Source organism: Delphinapterus leucas, chromosome 19 (assembly GCF_059928025.1).
Source record: "Delphinapterus leucas isolate spDelLeu-1000000601 "Yukka" chromosome 19, BTC_Dleu_Yukka2, whole genome shotgun sequence".
NCBI classification, from domain to species: domain Eukaryota; kingdom Metazoa; phylum Chordata; class Mammalia; order Artiodactyla; family Monodontidae; genus Delphinapterus; species Delphinapterus leucas.
Genome location: NC_143147.1, coordinates 44,458,453 through 44,481,722, shown reverse-complemented (window position 1 = coordinate 44,481,722; position 23,270 = coordinate 44,458,453). Strand labels below are relative to the sequence as shown.

General features: G+C 48.7%; 2 protein-coding genes and 1 non-coding gene across 4 annotated transcripts in view; 2 read left to right on the top strand and 1 right to left on the bottom strand.

The window, feature by feature from the left end:
* Positions 1-20,787, top strand: part of HNF1B (HNF1 homeobox B) — a 52,813-nt gene extending 32,026 nt beyond the window's left edge. Inside the window, exons 6-9 of one of the 2 annotated variants that reach the window (XM_022552664.2) lie at positions 4,430-4,562; positions 8,197-8,391; positions 10,831-10,949; positions 19,752-19,862. In XM_022552664.2, coding sequence (XP_022408372.1) covers positions 4,430-4,562; positions 8,197-8,391; positions 10,831-10,949; positions 19,752-19,772 — 468 coding nt within the window. In that variant the 3' untranslated portion in view covers positions 19,773-19,862. Of the gene's footprint in view, positions 1-4,429; positions 4,563-8,196; positions 8,392-10,830; positions 10,950-19,751 lie in introns of both variants that reach the window. The other variant, XM_089901040.1, reaches the window with a different exon arrangement.
* LOC115803555 (small nucleolar RNA SNORA72) lies at positions 15,502-15,633 on the bottom strand. Its single transcript, XR_004024292.1, has one exon. It is a non-coding gene; the product is annotated as a small nucleolar RNA SNORA72 (small nucleolar RNA).
* LOC111163701 (tumor-associated calcium signal transducer 2-like) overlaps positions 20,782-23,270 on the top strand; it is a 39,241-nt gene continuing 36,752 nt past the window's right edge. Inside the window, 3 exon segments of the mRNA XM_089901820.1 lie at positions 20,782-20,864; positions 21,058-21,280; positions 22,104-22,161. Of these exon segments, the coding sequence (XP_089757946.1) occupies positions 20,782-20,864; positions 21,058-21,280; positions 22,104-22,161 (364 nt within the window).

Genomic DNA, 23,270 nt, shown 5'->3' with positions numbered 1-23,270 from the left:
GGCAGTGAAGATCACAGCACAAAATGGCAGGTGGGGTGGGGCGGTGCTTACAGGGTGAGTGGGAAACACCAACTTCGAAGTTACAGTGACCCGGGTTCAAATCCCAGCTCGGCACTTAATAGCTGTGTAGCCTTGGGCAGGTTCTAGCTCTTTCTTTCTCATCTATAAAAAGTAATAACACTAGGTTGTTGGCGGAACAAAGGTGATAACACGAGAGGCACGGTGTTGGGGACGGTAAATATTCAATGAACGACAACGCGGTTGTTGTTAGGTGAATGTCAGTATTATTCTCCCTAAATGAAGTTGTCTATACCCATAACCACAGCCCAGCCCCAGATGTCAGTTGAGCAGCCTCGCCCGGTGAGGAATAGACTAGTTGATGTTGAATTTTCGACGTTCTAATCCTCAAGCAACACAAGTGCTGCAGGGGAGGGCGGCTTCCAAGAGAACACAGCATGACGACACTAGGAAGGGTAGAACGTGGAAAACTTGATTCTTTGGGTCATGCTCTGTGTTTCACAGGAGGGAGGAGCCATGGGTTCCTGGCTTCCAAGCTCAAGGTGGAGCCGTATGCCTTCTTTCAAGGTGTCTGACCTAGAGGCGGGGGGGGGGGGGGGGGGGGGGGGGGGGCGGGCAGGGAGCCGATGCCATTCTAGACCTTGACGTGTGTGCCGTGTAGGCAACACAGGAATGGTGAGTCACAGGTGACTGAGTCCCCAGCTCCCTGGAGGAAAAAAACAAAGTGTAATATCCGAGGGGAGTGCCAGGCCTGGCCAACTCTAGTTTGGGGACTTGAGCTGATCGCTCCCTGGTAGTGATCTCTGCAAAAGGAAACGAAAGATGCTCCTAGGGGAGCCCTTTTGCAGCCCCCTTGCCCACCTCTCATCCCTTAAGCTTCTTCTTTGGCTGCCTTGTGAGACCCAAATAAGTTAAAGGATTGCCCAGACTTCCCTGGAGGAGCGGGGCGGGGCTTGCGGGAGAGATCTTGGCTTCCCAGCGGAGGAAACAGGTCTCCTCTCCTATTGCTTGAAGGTCCTTGGGGTTTCCCTGTGAGCCCTCCCGCCCTTCCTCCTAACAAGCAAACTGCCTCACCGAGGCCGGGGCGCTCCAAAGGCAGCCGCAGGAGACGCTTTTTTCTTCCTCTTCCGCTCGGCAGCGCCCTAATGAGCAGTATGTTATTGGATTGATGATTGACCAAGACAGCACACCTCAACGTTAGCAAACACCTGGAAGCTTGTTTGCAGGGACCAGCTTTTCTCTAGTTTCCAACACCCTGGCTCATATGTTATGTCACTATCACTGGATGCCCAAATTCAAGAGTCTGTTTTCGGTTAATATATAACAAGCCCATCACAGATCCTGGTCCACCAAAGACAGGAGTGGAGTATGGTTTAAAATAACGCAGCAAGGGAACTAGTGTGTCCACGTCTTGGGTTCTGTTGTTTATCAGCCATAGGATGGACGTTGCTTAACTTCAGTTTCCTCATCTGGAAAATGGGGGATAACAACGCCTGCATCACCAGGGTGGTGTAAGGCTTGCCTGTAACTCTGCTGTTTTGGGGATAAGACCCATCCAGGGAATGACAGTCTCCGTGTGCTGACCTGTGGTAGGATGTGCATTTGAAATCTTCCCACAGGGATTGGTTTTGGAAATAATGGTGATCCATTTGAGCTTTCTTTTGTTCTATTTGGCCCCCACCCCATGCCCAAATGGCATGCGTCCACAAAGAGCTGGCCAGGTTTCAGATTGCAGTCTGTGTCTGTTGAACCTTGTGTTTTAGAAAAGCACATGCTGGATACTTCCACAGTATCAAAGTAGCAGAGCTTAATAGTGCAAAGCTCAGGCCTGGAGGCAGATCGCCTGCTCTTCATGGCCACTGTACCACTTGGGCACATTTCTTAACTTCTCCAAACTTCCGTCGTCTTGTCTGCCAAGGAGAGTTAATAGTACCAACCTTGTAGATGGTAGGTATGTGAGGCACGAAGCAAAGGACTGTAAAAGGCAGCGTTGATACCATTCAAACTCTCTGGATTATCCTGTGAGGATCATGACGGATATTCTTGGCAGCTCCCTGACTTCCATCAGTCCTGAAGGCAAAGAGAAGATGATGGTTGCATTTTAGAGTGGGAAGGAGCTTGACCAAGGTGCCCCCCAAAATAGTAAGTGGATGGGATTTAAAGCCCAGCAGCACTGGGTTTGAATCCTGGCTTCCTCGCTTACTAGTCAGGTGACACAGAGCTGCTCTCTCAACTCTTCTGAGGCTCACTTTCTTTCTCTTTTTTTAAAAATTTTTATTGAAATAGAGTTGATTTACAATGTTGTGTTAGTTTCAGATGTACAGCAAAGTGATTCAGTTATACATATATAAATATATATATATATTTTTTCACATTCTCTTCCATTGTAGGTTATTACAAGACATTGAGAAAGGTTCAGTTTCTTAATCTGTACTATAGAGCAATAATCATAACGCCTTCCCTATGTGTGCCATTAACTATTGAGAACAATCAGTGAAAGCACTTTACAAGCGCGAAAGCCATACACATTTAAATTGTTTTTATCATTAGCACCCACCTTTCTCTTTCACCGTTAAAACCAGACATTGAAATGGCAGATTACTGTCACTCCATTGACTTTCTCCAAAGGACTGCATTACTCAGGGCAAGTCTGAAGGCAGGTCACTGATTTTTTTTTTTTTTTTTTTTAATGACTCTGACATTTTGAAAAACAAGTCCAGCAAACAAGCTGGTTCTCTCTTGTTTGATGTGGTCAGAATTCCTTCTTGGTCATGTGACCCCTAACTCATGTCTTGATGCTCATTTTAAAAACACAAACAAACCTGTTTGGTTTTTTCTTTCTTTCTTTTTCAAATTCACCTTGGGAGCTATGGGGTTGATCAGAAGGGCAGGCAAGAGAGAGTGTCTTCCCCCCTGGGTGCTGGTGTGAGACCTATAGTCTAAGGAGCTCTGGGTCACAAGGGAAGGAAGAAGGAGAGGGCGACTCAAACATCCGATGTATGTATCCCAACCCTAACCCACCTGTCAGCATTCCTGATGCCATCAAGAATGTCTGAGTTATTTCAGAGTGAGCGGGGACAGTCCTTTCTTAGTAATACTTTTAAATATTATTTTAAAACTATAAATAGTAAGCTACTTTATCATGAATAAAAGTTTGTTGTGTGTATGTGTGTTTTGTGTGTGTGTGTGTATGTGTGTGTAAAACTGAGAACTCCTTATAATTAATGGGGAAACATTGGAAGCATTTCTGATAATACAGAATCAAAGTAAGTACATCTATTACCTCTGTTACTGGTTAATACTACTGGGAAGATTCTAACCAATGCAATATGACATGTAGACGTATTAGCACCAGCAAGGAAGAGACCCAATTAGCATTATAGGCCTGTGATGCCGTTATATATACACTTGGGAAAATGAAGAAAATCAATAAGGAAAAGACACTATTAGGAATAAATAGAAGGACTCAGAGTGGCCTTGGACAAAAATACACACAAGTCAGTAGGTTTCTCTTACTAATCTGTCATTAAAATATAGTGGTGAAACAGAGTAGGGGTACCTGGAGCCAAGCCTCATTTAGTAGCTTTGTCATTACAATAGTAGCCTCCTGCCAAAAAAAAAAAAATTTTTTTTTTTAATGTATAGTAGAGATTTGGGAAAAGTAGAGAAGCCCAATAATGGCTGATCTCCCCCAGAAAAACCTTAGTAATAATTATCGGGTAAAAGTCCTCTGTAAAAAGTAAGAACTTGAATTTTAGAGTCAGACAGACGTGGGCTTGAATACGAGAGTTACCATTTACTAGTTGTCGGATCTCGGGCAATATGCACAACTGCTCTGAGCCTCAGTTTTGTTACCCGTGAAGTGGAAATGGCGGAAGTACCTGCCTCGTGGCTCGAGTGAGGTTTGTGAGTTAATGCATGAGCAGTGCTTCCTAGAACCTGTACTCAGTGAAAGCTTCCCTGTGCTCTTGCCTGGGCCCTAATCTGCTACGCTAGGGAATCCCAGGGCATTTCTTCAGCTACTATTTTTAGCCATCACATGTCTTTAGCACCAATAATATAGAGGGCATAGAGCAGAACAGAGGATACTTTCAACATGAGCCAGAGACGATCATATAATACACATGGGCTGAGGAATCTCTAAGGCAAGCTAGTGATTCAAAGGTAGTCAACAAACAGAGGCACATGAGGGAAGGGATTATGGTCAATATTACTTACCACTCCATCCTCTGTACCTAGAATGGTGCCTATCCCTCACTTGGTGCTTAATAATTGTTCCTGAATGGATGAATGAATGAATGAACCAGTGAATTAGCCGTGCCAAGGAATTGCTGAGCCACGTCATTTTGGACACTGCTCTTTGCAACCCTGATTCTACTCATGCTGCTCTTGTTTTTTTTCTCTCCAGCAGATCTCAGTCTCAGGAGGAGGTTTGCCCCCGGTCAGCACCTTGACGAATATCCACAGCCTGTCCCACCACAATCCCCAGCAATCTCAAAACCTCATCATGACCCCCCTCTCTGGAGTCATGGCCATTGCACAAAGTAAGCTCTGTTCTTGGTCAGAAAACTTGGGGGCAGGGAGAAGCAGCATGGGAAATGAGTCAACCTGATTTTAAAAAAACAAAAACAGAAGAACTAAAGAAGATCCCCTTAAAACTCACCCAACACTTGTAGGTTTGATTCAACTCGTTTCGTTCCTTATTTCTCTCCTCAACAAGATTTGGATTGTTTAGCCTAAAATAAGAGAAAATTATGGAACGGAGTTGAATCTTGGTCACAGCTCACCAGCTGTACATTGTGGGTCAAATCATTGAAGCTTTATGAGGGTCAGTCTCCTCATCTGTAAAATGGGTTGGCAATCCAATGACTGTGTGTGTAGACATGCCTGTAAATCGATAAAGCATGAGTATGTATAATATTGTAGCTTATACTTTTGTCTGGTGTTCATTCCTATCCCTAAGTATGTGGTGGATTTTCCAGGAGGTTGGGTCGTGTTGATGTTTCTTTGTGTTGGCCAAGATGGAGCAAGACATGAGGGGCTTCCTTCTTAAAGGGGAATTTTGTGTGGTCGAACGAGACCTCCTTGGCCCACGGTGAAAACATACTGAGAAGGGACTCTGCAGGAAACTGTCACAGCATCTCTGAGCCTTGACAGATTTAAGGAGAAATAGGTTGTGTATGCCCAGGACTGAAGACAGGGAGAGGGGTCAGGTCCTTCCAGCCCCAGCAGCTCGCATCCCACAGAGAGTCCGTCCCCGTCCATCACAGATGGGCCATTTCAGGGCACAGGAAGGCTGACATGGCTGTGCCAGTGGATGTCTCTCGCAGAGTAATAATGTTGATGTGTATTCAGCATATTTCAGCCTTACGGTAACAGCTCCGGCCAAGTCTTCCTTGTGACCCAGGGAAGCATCCCTGAGAAGTCTCGGGAAAGATCTAAGGGCAGTACATTGCTTATCTTTCTTTCACCCTGGGGATCGCCTCTCTTCCTAAACCATCTCTAGTCAGGGTAGCAACTCAGATCACTTCTGAAGAGAAGGACTTGTGCTCTCCTTGAGGGCAAAACAGGGCTAGGCCCCTAGGAGACACAGGAGTTTACTGAATGAATCAGTGTGGCGCTCTCTGTCCTCAGCAGCTGGGAGATTGATGCCCTCCCCACTGAGTTCTGTAAAGCCAAGTGGGAAAGGAGAAGCCTTTAGAGGACTCACAAAATAAAGTATTTAAAATTTGCTGCCTTTTCACGGGGCCCTCTCCAGCAATATGGTAACCACGCTAACACCAGGGTTTGAGAATGAGATAGGATAACTGAAACCAGCTTGCTTACCTTCTAGAAGATTTGAAAAGGCCTACGGATAAGATATCCCACCTATATTTTTACAACCAAAATGATACACAAACTGTCCCACTTACCTTCTCTCTTCACACGTCCAGCTTTGGCTGACACACACAGTTATATATTTTCTTAGGCACTATCTGAATTAAAACTTTCCCTGGAGCTATTACATATTTTTCTGTTTTGTTCCTCCTAATTTTTCTCACCCATACTTCTCTACCTTCTTACAATAATCTTAATCTCCTACTGCAGACAGCCAACACCAGAGTACGTTGACCTTAGAAGGGCGTGTGTGTGTGTGTGTGTGTGTGTGTACTTGAAGCATGATGAGGGTCACCAGAAAACGTGGCTGAGATGCAGTGGTCCTACCCCATGGAGTGTCAGGATGAAGAATCAGTTACGAGTCCAAGCTTGTACTGCTCTCCACACGACAGGCCAATAAACCGAGAGATGAGTTTTGGGGCAAGGAATAGCCAACTCCTGTCCTGTTGAGTATGTGGGCCCTGCCTGGCGACTGCTGAGGCCCAAGGAGAATGTGATAACAGATTACCCAGCAGTGCCAATTCCTCGTTCTCTACTCACCTACTGGACTGGATAACATGCTTCTTAAGCAGGAACCAGTGTCCAGAAAACAGATGGAAAGGCCAAGAGTCACACTTCGCAGGAGCTCGAATGACATCAGTGGCTCTCCATCCTGGAATTGAGGCACATCAGGGTCACAGACTGTGTTGAAAATAAAATTCCTGGGCCTCACCTCTAAAGTGTCTGACTCATTAAGTCATGGGTGAGGCCGAGGAATGTATATTTCTTAAAGTGCTCCCCAGGATGATTCTAAAACACAGGCAGGTTGCAGAAGTATGCCCTCCACTGTCATCCACTCTAGACAGCATAATTTGCTTTTCTGGGCAGAGATTTCCCAGAAAGAGCAGTGGCAATGGGCTCGGGGAGACAACAGCAAATCCATGGGGCTTCCTCGGGTACTGAGACCTTACGTAGAAGGTAGGAAAGGGAAACAGGAGATCATGGTATCGGGTGAGACACTGCCTAGAGGAGAAGCTGAACCCCTGGGGAACTGGAGATAGCACTATTCTGAGCGCTCAGAGGACCCCACCTCCCCAGTCCCAGCCAGGAGAGCCAGGAGGGGGCTTATTCCTCTTCCCTTCTGCTCATGGGTCTCACCTTTTAGGTTTCTGATAACAGTATCAGCTGGGTTCTGAGCAGGCAATCGTTGAGGTCTTTGTGCTATCTCCACGGAGGACTGCCTCCTCCTGTGAACCTGCTTATGGAACCCTCTCCATCTCAGGAAAGGCTCTCTAGGTGTCTTTTCCACATTTGCCTAAAAGAGACCTTTCTCTGGGATTCCTTCTTCATCGCATTCTTTCCCCCACTTCCCAGAAAGCAAGGTCAAAGGAACCTTGGCAGTTCCAGGAAAGAGGTCGGGGTGTCTTTCCCCTGATCCTCACATCCCCACTCCCACCCTGCCTCAGGTGCCTTCCCCAGAGTCCCGCCCAGGGAGGCGATGGAGGGTGGGTACCAGGGACCTGATCTTTGCAGTGCTGGCCCCAGTTCTAAATAGACCTTAGGATACAGACACAGTACAGAACCACGGAGGCCCTCATCCTTCCAGAACAGAAAGCAACACCTACTGGAACTGCCAACCTTCAACTTACTACTTACTCCTTCCAATACCTGGTCCTTTTGAGGCCACCAGCCCTGTGCTGTCAGATAAGATATACCCTTTTCATGGACTGATTGAGTTGCAGTGTTTTATCCCCTCTCTGTTCCAGGCAAGAGAATGAGCATCTGACCTCTTTCGGGTTTTGCACAGCCCGCTAAATGAGGGGCTTCAGGCTCCATACCTCCAGGACTGTGGAGGGGGTTTTGCTTTTTATCCAAATGTGGGTCCCTGAACACTCCTGCCCCCTGCTGGACAGATATATCTGGGCAGTAATCTGCACCTTAGTGTGGATGCCTTTAACCCTGCTCCCTCAGAGCCAGGCGTGGATGGAGCAGGCAAGCACAGGGCCCTGCAACCTCAAGGGAGCTAAGTTTGGGAGGTCACAGGACAACTTTGGGAGACTCTCAGGTCTCCGTCAGATCTGTTGAAAGCCCATTTGCATCCACAACTCGCTGTGGAATTTGAGCAAGTCAACTTAATCTCTCTAAGCCTCAGTTTTTTGGTCTATAAGATGGGTCTATAAAATTGCTTTCTGTGCAGTCTCTTACGTAACAGCCTCAGCCCAGTGCCTGGCAAATAGCAGGGCCTCCGTTGATGACCATTCACATCTGTTCACCTGTCCTCCTCCCTGAAGCCATCTCTAATCTTCCCTCTTGTTCACACAGGCCTCAACTCCTCCCAAGCTCAGAGCGTCCCTGTCATCAACAGCGTGGCCGGCAGCCTGGCAGCCCTGCAGCCCGTCCAGTTCTCCCAGCAGCTGCACAGCTCTCACCAGCAGCCCCTCATGCAGCAGAGCCCGGGCAGCCACATGGCCCAGCAGCCCTTCATGGCCGCTGTGACGCAGCTGCAGAACTCACACAGTAAGGACACGGGCAAGTCGGGGAGGGAGCCCAAAGGGACCTCAGCAGCCGAGCTCTTCCCTCTATGGGTCTGAAGTTTCTTGGAAGCTTATTGGTCTGGTCACTTTTCCCTACCTGTGATCAACAAAGCCAGTATCTCAAGCATAACTCTTATGCAGTGCTGTGCCTTTTCTGGTCCTCTTCTCTACCCCCAGGATTCCTGGGGGAAGATTTGATGAAGACAATTAAGGCCTATATGGAAAGGGGAGCTGGAGATAGAGAGTAAGGGTAGCTTAGATGTGGAACGAACTCATGCCCCCTTTCCCACCCTGGCCCCCGTGGAAGAGACCCCCAATCAAGCACAGCCCCTTTTCCCAACGAGCCTCAACTTAGCCTTTTCAGTTCAAAGTTCCAGGCAGCTGTTACCAAATGATCAGACTTGGCATATAATTTGCCTCCTATTTGCCTTCTCTGAAACTGAAAAATCTTCCAGAGTCCCCACACCCTCCAGTTTCCACACCCCCAAACATCTCCAATCAAGAACCATGAACATGGGCAGAAAATACCGCCTACACATCATCCTGCACAAGGAATACTAGAGTTTCTGCCCACCACACAGAGGCTGCTTCCCGCCTCCAATTTCTACACCTACCCCAAGTCTACCTTTCAACCATTTAGTTCCCACCCACCCCCAGCCCCCGTGTCTCTCCCCCTACCCCCTCCTGAGCCCCAGACCCCCAGTCCTCTGGCCACGTCAGGCTGTAGTCCCTGGCCTCTGAGTTTGGGGAGAAATCATGGAAAGGATGGCTTCCCTGCTTCAAGCACAGTTACCACAGGGACACCAGGGACGTCTGTGGAATAGAGTGATAGCCTTAGGGTCAGACAGACCTAGCTGTCTGATTAAATCCTGGCTCTGAGCCTTACCGGCTAGGGAGCCATTGTTAAGTTCCCTAGCTACTCCTCAGCTTCAGTGTCGTCCTCGTAAAATGGAAATAGTGTGCATGCAGAGTGACTAGGGAAATGAAACAAAAATAGGTATGAACTGTGTTTGGTAAGCGTTAAGAGTTGTAAAAATGCAAGTGATTATTTATTACGGGACTCCTTAATAGAAGGAGGCAGGGATGGGAAAGAGGATTTCAGCTTCTCCTCCGGCTGCCTCAGGCAGAGCTGTGGGTCTGAGGGAGACCAGCCAAGTTCAGCCTTCTTCTGTGCTCGGGGCTCTATTCCCAGGCCTGTGGAGCTGGTTTCTAAGTACCATCTCACATTCCAATCACATTTTCGAGGCTTTAAAAAAATCTACCACAGCCTGTAGCAGAGTCTGGGACCACAGGTGTACCACTGCCCTTCCGTCCAGGGCCAATATGCTCCCCACTTGCCCCCGCCCCTCACCTGGGCAGGATTCCTCAGTGGCGAGGCCCGGGTATGACAGTCGGAGAGTGGTCACCAGTGATCTGTGGACTGCCATGGCCCAGCTGGCCTGGCTGGCTCTGAAGAGATAGCTCACGGTTGCCCCAGGCCAGGAAATAACCAGCCCCCCTCCAAGGGAAGGGCAGGCTGAGGCGTCGGGCTGTGACCTTCACCCCCGTTCCCAACTGGAGGACTCCTTGGTAGAACAAGCTGGTCCCTCCCTCAAGGCCAAACATCCACATGCTTTCTGGGTTGGTCACGTGACCTGGAATTTCCATGACTCTTATGGATGAACTAGCATGAGTCAAAGGTTCCAGACTTGGTGGACACATGCTAGAAAAACAAAAAGTGAGCCACATGCTCCTGGAGGTTTTCTTGGTATCTAGTCTCATTTTGTCCATCAGCCTTCATATTTGTGTGATGTCATAAGGCATTCTAGTGCAAACTGGAACAGCCCAGAATTATACAAGTAATGACATCCGTGTCCATTTACAATTATTAATTAATCTACAGTTGCTAGCACGAGACCTGGTACTTGAGTCATGGCAGAAACAGTAGGCAAACAGGCCAGCTCCTTCATTTTGCCAGCTAGTTAGAACTTTTTTTTGCCCTAAGTTCTCAGATGTACCACATATGCCTAAGGATCACTTGTTGATGCCCAGGAGTCTAATACTTCGTTGAAAGTCAGGGGGAAAGAAGTGCTCCCACCCCAGAAGTGCCATCCACCACTGCATACGAGGCACTGTGCAAAGCTGTTGATCTATTTGGTATGAAGTGCTTTAAACACAAACTCTTCTAATCCTGTATCATTCCCATTTTAGAGGTAAGGAAACTGAGGCTAACTGAGTTGATTAAGGAGCCAGGATTTAAACGCATGGCCGTTCTTTCTATCACATTGCACTGCCTTGACAGACATAACCACCACCACCACCTTCCTTTTATCTGCCTGGGGAAGCAGGAGCAGTGGTGTGGGCTGGAGGTGGCGGGGGTCTGTAGCTATGCTCACCCCTGTGTGATCTACACCTTGATTTTGTCTTCACTCTGTCTCTCTAGTGTATGCACACAAGCAGGAACCCCCCCAGTATTCCCACACCTCCCGGTTTCCATCGGCAATGGTGGTCACAGATACCAGCAGCATCAGTACGCTCACCAACATGTCTTCCAGTAAACAGGTAATGCCGGCAAGAAGATGTGGGGGGAGGGGAGGGATGACTATGGCTACTCATGTGCAGAGACTGCGGCAAGTGTGGACTCAGCCACAAGCGTGATCCTTCTGAGGCTCCCCTGGTACTTGCTAAAGGAATCCCTGAGGTCACAGGGCGAAGAAGATGGGCCACAGCCCGAAGGGGAGGGACTTATTGCTCCCCCCAGCATCCCTGACAAGAGCGCTAGAGTACTGAAGTTTGATCAGTTGCTAGAGACTGGATTACACAGAGCCTGTAGGCACTGAGCTTGAGTATCTCCAATGGATTGATCAGTGAGCCACAGCAAAGGTATTTCCAAGGAGGGCTCAGAAAGTCAGACCCCCTGCGGCGTTCCCTGCTTTGCAAGAAGGATCCCTGAGGATTTCCCACCAATAGAGAAAGTGACCAGTGAGTCCTCAGGCTGATTCACCCAGTCCAGGACCCATGTTGGACCCCCAACGCTGTAAGCTCTAGAGAATGATGCAATTCTGCCAACCCATGGGGACTCCCCAGTAGACAGCCTGGCCTTGCCAGGAACCTGCATTTACTTGGTGTTTTACTGAGAAACTTAGAATCAACTTCCTGGGGCATTGAAAGTGGGGAATCCAGAGGCTTAGTCACCATGTCAGTTGATGACTAATGCCCACCTCCACACAGAGGGGATGGAGAGTAAAGATGACCCACGCTGAGGCTGCAGCTTGGACAGCTGGACTGGAATGAGATGCCGAGAGTTAGAGAACAGGACAAGATGTCTGAACACAGGTCACAATTCCAGAGGAACACAATAGGACCTTTTAGTAGCTGGGGTCTGTGCAGTGTGGGAACTGTTTGGCCTTTATTGATTGCTAGATAAGTAGGTGACAACCTTGAACTTCATGTCAGATGCTCTCGGCAGGGTTTGGTCCTGTTGACGGTCTTTTTTTCCCTCAAATCCCACCTCATCCAGCGCCATGTGTTTCTGAGCAAGTTCTTTCACGGGCTCAGCCTTCTCTGTTCTTCCTTTGCCCCCATCTCCTCCTGGTCCGCCAGCGTCAAACAGGTGGGTTCAATTCCTGGCTTTGCCACTTGCTTGGTGACCTTGACCTCGGTGAGCCTTCACTTTCTTCATCTCTAAAACAAGTCATAACATCTGCTTGTTCTGAGGATTTGATGATGTCATGTAGATTAAGCGCCTGGCACATCTTGGATGCTGAATACAACTTAGGCATCCAGGCTCTGGAATTGGGGGTGTTGGGGAGGGAGAAGTGTGTGGGACCTGCTTTGCTACCCTTCTCTCACCCATTGGAAGATGAAAGGACAGCCCCCATCGCCCTGCCCTTCGACTCCCATGTGATTTCCCACTCTTTGTAGCGAGCAGGGAAAACATTTATCTGTGCTTACAAATCTCAGTCAGGGGGGCAGCCAGGCGCAGCAGCTCTGCTTGGGAATACCTTCCCCTTTGAAAGGTTTATCAATCCATCTGCCGCTTGGTCAGCCCTAGATGGGGCTGTGATTAATGATTCCTGTCTTTCCCAAGTTGACTTTGATGCTTGCTTGTTAAAACAAGTCCTCTGAATTCAGGAAATGGTCTCTTAATCAAAATGCTTCGAGATGCTCTCTGAGACTCTGCACCGGCCCCCAGCCGGCTTCTCCCCTCCATCGGACAGAGTGGCCAGCCGACCTTGAAGCCGCACGGACGGCCCTCTAGAACTACTGTGAAGTTGTTTCCGAGTCCCTGGACATTTCAGGAGTCTATGATGGACTCACTTCTAGGTTGATGATAACATTTAGTAAGGATAAAACTTCATATAGCACTTTATAGTTTACACTGATACTTCTCATGAATATTATCTCACCATTTTCTTTTTTACCAAAACCTCCTAAGAAGTACAAAGAAATGAACTGAGGCTCAGAGATGCAGGGTCATCTGCCCAAAGTCACACAGGTGATATTCTGGAGCCAAACTTCCGGACTTTGGTCTTTGATTCTAAATCCTGGACTCTTTGCACTTAAATAATACTTGTCTTCCAATACCCATCTTTAAAACACCCGTGGTAATCGCTGCTCTTGTGGTCTTTACCGGTCAGGAACATGAGTAAAAATTAAGCCCACATACTGTATTCCAGTCAGGAAACTTTCTTCCTGCAAACTACAGGAGAAGAGGAAATAGGAAAGACAGAATGAAGTAAAAAGAGGGTAAAGATGCTGTCTCCTGGCAGCAGAAGGAACCCAAGGTGAAGAAAAGTTGTACAAACTCTGTTCCAAAGGCAAAGGGTCAGAAGTTCTGGAAGAGAATTGGTGGCAATTCTGCTTTTTTGTTGTTTTAAAGTAGTATTTTCCAAAAAGAGTTTCAAGGCTATTGCTAGGAATCAGGGGCCCATGGCATGAGGAGGAGATTCCATGGTCAAATTTGTTGGGGAAACAGCTGGGCTAAACAGAAATCCCACAGGGCAGGGCATCTCAGAATCTTTCCTGTGCTCATGTGGGCAGTGAATAGAGACCCATCCCGGGCAATGCTGCTTTAGAGACATCGTAGAATGCTAGGAAAAGCCAACAGGCCTGAGCCAATCCCAGCTCCTTCACCCCTGCTACACGACCTTGGGCAGTTAATTCATGGCTGTGAGACGAAGTTTCTTCATCTCTAAAGGGGAAAATCCCACCTCCCTCTTACAGAATATTCAAAGTGTCTGAAGACCATGCGTAGTACAGAGTCACGTGCTCGGAGTGATAGCTCCCTCCCCGTCCCTGCCCCTTTCCGTCTGTGATCCTTTAGGAGACACCTTCCATTAGCTCCTTCAATATCTAACTCACTGCTTGGTCTGCATGTGATCACAGGAGGTTCTGACAATAACATTTCTCAGGGTTAGGACCGTCTCTCCAGCGCATCCTGCCTCTTGGGCCCAGGCTCCAGATCCCTGCTTCCCATTCTCCTGCTGGCACAAGGATGCCCTCTCACCCATCTCCCAGGAGAAAAGCAAATAGTTCAGGGCCTCTCAAAGCACCCAAGCCCTTTGTGTGTAGCCAAATGCCTGGGCTTTAGTAGATGTTCAGTAAATATGAATGAATGAATGAATGAATTCAGATCTAGCATTTTTTGACTGCCTCCCATTTGCCACACAGCACTCCAGAGGCTTGTCCATCTTAATTTCCTGGCTAATCCTCCCATCCATCCTGCGAGGTAGAAATTTGTATGCCTGATTTATAGAGCAAAAACCTGAATTTCAAAGATGGGGAAGAATCTGCCCAAACTCACATGATGGTAAATCTGGAGTTGGAGTTCCAGACTTTGGTTCTTCTCACTCCACATCCATTAAACAACACTCACCTTCTAAGATCCATTTTTTTAACATTTAATTTTTTTTTGGCTGTGCCATGTCACACGGCATGTGGGGATCTTCCCCGACCAGGGATCGAACCCGTGCCCCCTGTGTTGGGAGCATGGAGTCTTAACCACTGGACTGCTAGGGAAGTCCTAAGATCCATTTTTAAAGTACTCATAGAAATGACCCAAGGTTATGCCAGTATAAGGCTAAAGCCAGCATTTGACCTTGAAGCTGTCTGATCCCAGTGTTTTCCATTGTCAGGACAGACATGCCCCAGGGCCTCGTGGATCATGTTTTGGGAACCTCAGGCTGGAACTTTCTTGCTGGGAATCCTTGGCAGCTACTGCCCTCTGTCCTTTCCAGAGCTTATGCCCCATCCCCCCCTTCTCAACCCTGGGGGGCTGGAGAGTTACCACCTAAGTGGGTCTCTGCCTGAGCCTCCTGCAAAACGACAGCCTGCCAGCCTGGAAACCAGACCACAGCAAGCACCAACCTTGGCTAGAACAAGTGTGGGCAGGCTGTGAGCCCACTCCTATTTCCACAACTTCTCTACCCACCGCTCCACTTCCTAGTTTACGTAGAGAGAGGTCAGGAGAGGACCCCCGGAGCAGTCACTGTCAGGGGTGCTGACGAGAAGGAGGTGGGCAGCCTCATCGTCATAAATGCCCTGCAGCTGCCCCCCACCCTCCCGACCTTCCCCACTGGCAGTGTGGGCTGATGAAGAGCCGACGTGGGCGCGAGGCAGACCCGGGCTCAAGATTCCACCATTGTCTACCTGTGTGACCAAAGGGAAAAGTCTAGCGTCTCTGAAATTCAGTTTCCTCACCTTTAATATGAAGATAACAATTCCTCCTTCGTGGATCATTGAAAGGACAAAACACAATAAAACTTGTAAAACACTCAGCTCAGCGCTTGGCTGGAAACACCCAGTCCGTGGCAGCTGGGTCAATCTTGGCTTTCCCTGCTGGTAACCTTGAGTGTCTCTCGAGCTTAGGAAGGAGGATTTTGAATGGCAAAGGGCATTTATTTCTCCCTGGTGTCCCACTCAAGATAAAAGGCAGTAATCTTTCTTTTTTTTAAATTTTACAATTCATTTAATGGCAACGGGTAATCATCAAATTAGCAATGGTTATCTTCAAAAGTTATTACACTAGCTGTGCTACCATTTCTCAAAGTTGATTGGATACCTAGAGTCACAGACATTTCCCACATAAGATTCATCACATAAATCAGACTTGGTTTATCACCAGCATTTATAAAACCAGACCTAGGAAAAGAACTAGGTCTGGGGACACATGCATGGTCTTAATATAGTGAATGTTTAGCCTGCCCTGATTATTACAAAATCAGAACAGCGAGAATATTCGCAGAAAAGGCAGTAAACTTACGTAGTGGGTAAGAGCACAGAATTTTCTGTTCTGAGACCCTGCGCACGTCACTTAAAATCTCTGTAAGCCTCAGTTCCCTCATCTACAAAACTGGAAGTATGATCTTTACTTGTAATTAATAGAGCTATAATTAATCTAACTTAATAATAATCTGTACTCATTGTCTCTACTTCCTCACCCCCAGTTCTCTTTTCTTTCTTTTCTTTTAACTGAGGTATAGTTGGCTTACAATATTCTATAAGTTTCAACATAGCGATTCACAATTCTTAAAGGTTATACTCCATTATAGTTATTATAAAATAATGGCTGTATTCCAATATCTGTGCTGTACAACAGATCTTTGTGGCTTATCTATTTTATTCATAGTAGGTTGTACCTCTTAATCTCCTTTCTTTTTCCACCCACCTTCCGTCTCCCCACTGGTAATCGCTGGTCTGTTCTCTAGTGAATCTGTTACTTTTTTTATTATATTCACTCATTTGTTGTATTTTTTAGATTCCACATATAAGTGATATCATACGGTATTTGTCTTTCGCTGTCTGACTTCTTTCACTAAGCATAATACCCTCCAAATCCATCCATGTTGCTGCAAATGGTGAAATTTCATTCTTTTTGATGGCTGAGGAGTACTCCATTGCATATATACCCCCCCCCATTGTATATATACCTCTCTTGAGAACATTTCAGTCTGGCTTTTGTCCCCACGTTCCTGAAACCCCTCTTGGCCAGCTCACTAATACCTCCTTGTCACCAAATCCAGTGGTTATCTCTCAAGCTCTATCTCTGACACAGCGAATCACTCCCTCCTTTTTTCACTTGGATTTTAGGACATTACCCATTCCTGGTTCTCCTCCTGTGACACTGGCCACTCCTCCTTTCCTTGGCTGGCAACTCGTCTTTGCGACATTTACTTGTCAAAGGGCCCTGGGACTCACTCTTTGGCCTCTTCTCTTCCATGTTTGTCCCTGGGCAATCTCCAGTCCCAGGGCTTTGGATCAAGTGTACACAAAGATGGATCCTATCATTCTGTCTCCAGTACAGACCTCTCCCCTGAGGGTCCATTCACAAACCTGATGCATCTTTGGCACATACAGATGCATACCTAACATACCTGACAAGCCTCTCAAAGTGAACCTGCAGCTCTTCATTTTGTCCCAATTCCTCCTGACCCAAATTGCTTCCTCCTTGGGCTTCTCCATTTCCAAACATGATACCAGTTCTTCCAGTGAGATTCCTGAGGGTACCCTTGATCATTTCATACCCCGCATCCCACATCCAGTCCATCAATAAGTTCTGCTAGGGGTCCTTCAAAATGCATCCTCAGTCTGACCGCTTCTCACCACCCCATCAGTCTTTCGCTCCTGCAGCGGCCCCTAACTTCCCACTTCCGGTCTTGCCCCACAGGGGTGGGTGTGCTTTGTTCACCACACAGCAGCCAGAGTGATCTCTGGAAAAGGGAAATCCATCATGTCGCTCCCCTGTCAAAATGCTCCACTAGCTTCCCGTTGCAACCAGACTGAAACAGGGACCTCCAAGGCCCTATGTGGTCAGACCACGGCCCTTTCTCCCTCTGTCACACAGCCTCAGCTGAACCAGAGCTGAAGCAATCCTACCACAGGACTTCTGCTTCTGCGGTATCCTCTGCCTGGAATATTCGTTAATGCATATCTTTACCTGTGTTCATTTCATTCAGTTCAAACATCACCACCTCAAAGAGTGGGGGGATCACCTTCCGATCCCCTTCCCTAATTTATTGCCTCTTCCCTCCAGTCACTGAAACCTCTTACCATGCTTATTTTTCTAGAGTGTTCGTCTCCTCCTAAACTTTTATGTTATGCATTTTGTTTTACTCATTCATTGTTCAAAACCCTCACTAGAATTTAATCTCAGTGGGGATGGGGACAGGGTCTTGTTCACAACTGCACACACACCCAGTGCCTAAAAAAGGGCTAAGGATATGGAAGGACCTCCAAACCGTGTGAAATGAATGAATTACCTACCTCAGAGGCTTGACGTGAGCATTCAATGCCATGATGCGTGTCAAGCCCTTACTTAGCGGTGCAGCCCGGCACGCAGTAGGACCTCAATAAGTGTCAGCTCTTCCCCATTACGGATCAAATCTTCTTAGGGTGAGGACGTCCTTAACAATCCCCCGGCCACTACACCCTCCAGACGACGGCTCTGTAGTCACTCAGAGGTCCTCGGGCAAGGCCCCCGCGCCGCTGGGTGAGCCAGGCCTCCGTTCTGAGGGAGCACAGTGCACCCCTTATCAGATGTTTGTGTTTAGACTCTGAAGGGGGCAAATAACCCTAGTTCCTTTGACAACATTTAGGGCTCTGCCACCATTTTATTATGTGAGCAAACATTTGATAGCTGGGAAGCCCATCCCTAATGACAGGTCATAGAATCTTGCTGGCGTCTCCTTATCTGCTCTTGGTGTTTGCTCTTCTATTGAAACCTGCAAGGTCACAAGCCATTTTCTCTCTCCTCCACCTGAAATCTGAAAATTGGAAAAAGGCTGATAGTGGGGAGTAAAGAAACTCGAGAGTGGGGGTGGGTGGGGGAAGGAAGAGGAGGCAAAGGGTATCAAAGGACCCTGACCAGGGTCTCAAGAATGAAGAAGGGCCAGCAAGCTGTCTCCTCCCACGGACGCACAGCTCAGTCCTGCTCCGAGGAGCTCTGGAAGGGGGCACCCCGGGCAGCCCAGTGTCACCAAGGACAGTTACACCAAGCACCGTGCGGAGTACTGCACACAGAGCCGCCCCTCTGATCCCCCAACGACCTTCATCTTATAGGTGGAGAAACCGAGGCTCAGAGAAAGGAGACTGACCAAGAAGAAAGCTAGTAGAAGGCTCCTAACCTCAGCGTAATAGAAAGAACGCGGGCTGGGAGGTCTCCCAGAACTGGTTTGAATCCCCACACTCTCCTAGGTCTGAAACCTTGGACAATCCACGGACTCTCTTTGACCTTGTTTTCCTCACCTGTAAAATGGACATAATGGCAGCCTCATACAAGGCTATGGCTGGGAGCACTGATTAATGAGATAACAGTGGGATAATAGGCCTTTAATAGTAGTGGGAGGTGTGCGTGTATGTGCGTGTGCTCGTGCGCGCGCGCGGCACGTGTGTGTATTGGGTGAGGTCTTGAGAAAATAAGCCACGAAGCCAAAGGGCAGAACCTTCCCCTGAGATGACAACAAAGGGGAAAGAGAAGAAGGAGACAGAGAGAGGAGAAAAGGGACTCCCTGGAAGGCAAGGGCGAGCAGTGGTGTTCCAAGACAGCTGAGATGAGCAAGGCCCAGGGCTCTGGGAGCAGAGGCTGCCTCGGATGGGGGTCTGGCTCCTCTCAAAGGCTCCTCCATGCTGGGTAGGTCTCCTGCCCCGATGCACCGGGAAGCCTGGCGTCAGAGGCCTTCAGCCCTTAGATCCTGGTCCTCTGAGCTCTTGTCCTGACGGTAACAAATGTTGTAGAAAGCACTTTGCAATTCCCCATGCTTCTTCCCTGATGGATCGTTTGTGAGTACGTGGTGATTTTCTCATGCGCTTTATGGCCTCGTGGCTCAAAATATATCAGCAGCATCCACCCAAGCTGGGAGCTGATTAGAAATGCAGGTTCTTAGGCCTACCCCAGGTCCACTGAATCAGAATCTATCAGTACATTTTAACAGGATCTCTGCTACTCACGGGTCCATTACAGTTTGGGAAGGGGTCTAGGGGAACCCCTGCTCTTAGTGGACTTAGGAAGAGATCCTTATTTCCACCAGAAGCAAGAGCTCCCCATCCAGCTGCCATTGCCACCAAACTGAGCAGTTTATTTATAAACTCACAGGAAGAGGAGCCCGACTTCAGGATAAAGGTCGGCGAGTTATGACTATTTCAAGGTCGGCGGCAATTCACTTCTCTCTTCTGAAGTAGCCAGGGAAGCCGGCATCTAGGTCTTCCTAAAGGGAGCGTGTTTCAGGCTCAGCAGGCACGGGGTCCCCAGGCCTCCAGCCTCAGCTCTTTGCTGAGTTGGGTCTCAGCTCCCCCAGAGAAGCCAGACTAATGGCCCAGGTCCCAGCAGATGTACACAGCTGAGCTGTCTCTCCTCTCTCTCTGCAGTGTCCTCTCCAAGCCTGGTGATGCCCACACATCACTTACTTTGTGCACAGCAACAAGGACCCTATTTTCCACACCATCACCCTCCAGGCAGCTGTCGCGGAAAAGCGCAGTGACCTGACAAGCAGCACCTGCGAGAGGTCCCTGCTCACCTGACGTCCTGCCAGCGCCTCGGACAATCCGCTCTGAGAGGCGCGGCCCGGAGCCCAGCTTCCCTTCTATGCAGTATTGTCACGATGCCTCTCCCAAGACGTCAAGCTCTCCCGTCTGGTCTGTCCTAAAGGCGGGAGATGAGAAACCGAGGAAGAGGAAGAGAGAAAGCCGGAGCGTCTACATTATGCTCCTTCATCGAACAAACTGATGTGAAGACTTGAATCTGTTACTGACATGAGGCGAGGAGGACGCGTGCTATTGAACTGAGCCAAACGCACTGTAAACGTCAGCCCCCCCCCCCCCCCCGCTCCCGGCTGATCTGGAGATTCTTTTAAAGAAGTAAATTTGTCCAATGGATGTAAACTATAAACTACTGTAATTAAGTGCAATTTCCCCTCTACTTCCTCTCCCCTCTGCCCTGTGTATAATACTAAAGTGTCTATCCGTTTTCTTCGTAAAGGTCAGAGTTGAATTTTCAAAGTGATTTGCCCCCTCTGTCTTCCCCCACGGAGAAATATCTAAGGTGGAAGTGAAGCCCCTGCCCCCTTCCTCGGGCCTGGGCACACACAGGGACTGTGTATTTTGGACTGTCTGCTAGCTCACTCCAATCTCCTGATGTTAAGACACACCTCTGGATCCCTGGAAGGGCTGAGCATAGTGTCAGAGTAACGTCCTCGCTTCCGGTGGGGTTGGGGGATCAGCCAGTACCTCCCCAGGAAACCCCAAGACAGGGACACTGGCTGTTTGATAGCACAAAGAAAAGTTGCCCTTTCCAAAAACCTCCCATTAAAACAATTTATTTTGTCACTGCCCAGAGTCTCATATTTCTGTCTGTCTCTGACTCTTCCCCTGCCACGGTTCCTCCAAGAACCCCCGGCCCATGGTCTCCTTGGAATTTTCCACTTACTCCACCAGGCTCGCTGCTGCATGCCCCAGTGTCTTCAGGCCGGCTTTACCGCTAAGGTAAGAAAAGGCTGTAACCCCAGTCAGACTCCAATACCTTTGTCTTTCTGCGACTCACAGAAGTAGACATGGAGCGAACTCTTGGTGACTGTTGGTCACAGGAACAGAGAAAAAGTAGGAAAAGTGGAATCCCCGTGGGTAACATTTTCAACCTCCTTTTAAGTGTTAACTCCAGCTCTCTTCCCTTCCATAGGGCTGTTAGTCAGGAGAATGGCTCTTCCTTCCCAGGCAGGAAGGTGAAAAGCCAAAAGAGGCCTGAACACTCTGCCAGCAGGGACTTTGCCACAGATGATCCAGTGTTGACTCCAGGAAGAAGGAGGCTGGACCTGTCCTCTTTGCTGTCTCCTCTTACGTGCAGCGTAGACCTACCAGCATGTGGTTTCTGGCTTCTAGACAGAGCAGTTCCCAAGCTGGGTGTAAGCAAGGGCATCATGCCAACGAGGCCCCAAGCAACAGGTTTTTCAAAATCTCAGTGTAGTGGAAGACGTAATTCTTAGTGAGCCGGGCAAATGTACTGAGTCCCCAGGGCAGGGATGGGTAGGTTTGGAAACGCTGACCTCCTTTGGCTCCTGGCTCCCCCAGACAATGTAATTTGGGCTAAAGTGGTCAAGAGAAAATTCATGGTTGGGTTGAAAAGGACTGGGGCCAAGGCCGAGCACCATGTATCAGGAGAGGCCAAGATTTGCTGTCTCTGGTTGAGATGTCCTGTTGGTTGGCTCCTGTGAGTTCCAGGAAGAGGAAGGGAATATAGGTCTCGAGCTCAAGCCTCAACTGAAGCCCTGTGTTTGGACTCACGTTGTTTCTGGGACAGCTAGTATCTGCATTTGATAGATTTTAGATCTTGTGTTATTGCAATAACCCTGAGAATCCAGAAGGTCTTAACCATCCAAGAGGCCATCTGGGAGTTGGGGGGTGGGCAGGTAGGGGGAAATCTCTAGGGAGTTTTCTTTACCAAACCCTACGTGATCCAAGACTTGTAGAAGGTGACCCTGACAGCTGAGAGCACCTCCCTTCTAAATCAAATCTCCCTTCCCACTGGCTCTGAGGGGCAAGGAGGCTCACTGCGTGTGCATTCAGGCAGGCATTACCCACTCTGAAGATTCATTTGCAACTAAAACCTCCGCATACCTTCCTCCAGCATGTTATGGACCAACATTTCCGGGGTCTCTCTTTACACCCTGAGCCTAGGCTAACAGACAGATGGTTCTGTTTTTACCATGATCTGCCTCCGTCTTCTAGGGTGAGATCCGAGGAAGGCAGATTTCATTTTCACACCCGTGGATAAGAAATGAAATCGGTAATGAAAACCTACCTTAAAATGGATTGACTTGTCCATGCCAAACAGTGGATTATCTCCCCGCGAAGGCAGAAATAACTGGAGTGTTAGCTACTGGATTCAGGTGGATAAGAACACAGCGTAGACAGCCAGGGAACTGAGCTTTTGGGTTGGGGGCAGGTCTTTTTTTTTTTCCTCTTGTGGTACGCGGGCCTCTCACTCTTGTGGCCTCTCCCGTTGCAGAGCACAGGCTCCGGACGCGCAGGCTCAGCGGCCATGGCTCACGGGCCCAGCCGCTCCGCGGTATGTGGGATCTTCCTGGACCAGAGCACGAACCCGTGTTCCCTGCATCGGCAGGCGGACTCTCAACCACTGCGCCACCAGGGAAGCCTGGGGGGCAGGTCTTTGATATTCATTTTGGAGCCAGAGTGCCTTGATTAGAATCTCCAACTTCACTGTCTGCCTACATAACACTGGGTGATAGTAGTACCTACTGTACACAGGAGTGATTGAGTTCATATATGTTAAACGCTTAGACGTGGGCCTGGTACGTTGTGAGAGCATGTGTGTTAGCATCCTCTCATCCCAGAGTGCCTCCTCATGCAGTCTTCTGGACTTGGTTGATCTTTCCAGACACCCTCATCACCAGCGTGACGCTTGGTAAAGAAAACTGCCAATCGCTGGTGAAATGATTTTGCTCATGTCTATGGTATATGACCAATCAAGCAGTGAACCGAAGGTGAGTCAGGGAGGAGAGGTCTGAGGAGAACGGAAAGGCTTGACTGGGGAGTCTGTGTCCTTAGGGAAAGAAGAAGGTAAAATGTGATGATGGGGCTTCCCTGGTGGCGCAGTGGTTGAGAGTCCGCCTGCCGATGCAGGGGACACGGGTTCGTGCCCGGGTCTGGGAAGATCCCACATGCCGCGGAGCGGCTGGGCCCGTGAGCCATGGCCGCTGAGCCTGCGCGTCTGAAGCCTGTGCTCCGCAACGGGAGAGGCCACAACAGTGAGAGGCCCGCGTACTGCAAAAAAAAAAAAAAAAAAAAATGTGGTGATGAGTGGGAGGACCACAGAGAGCCAGGTGGCTGGGACTAAAGGTGGCTTCATGTCCCTAAAGGTTGGGGAGGGGGCGG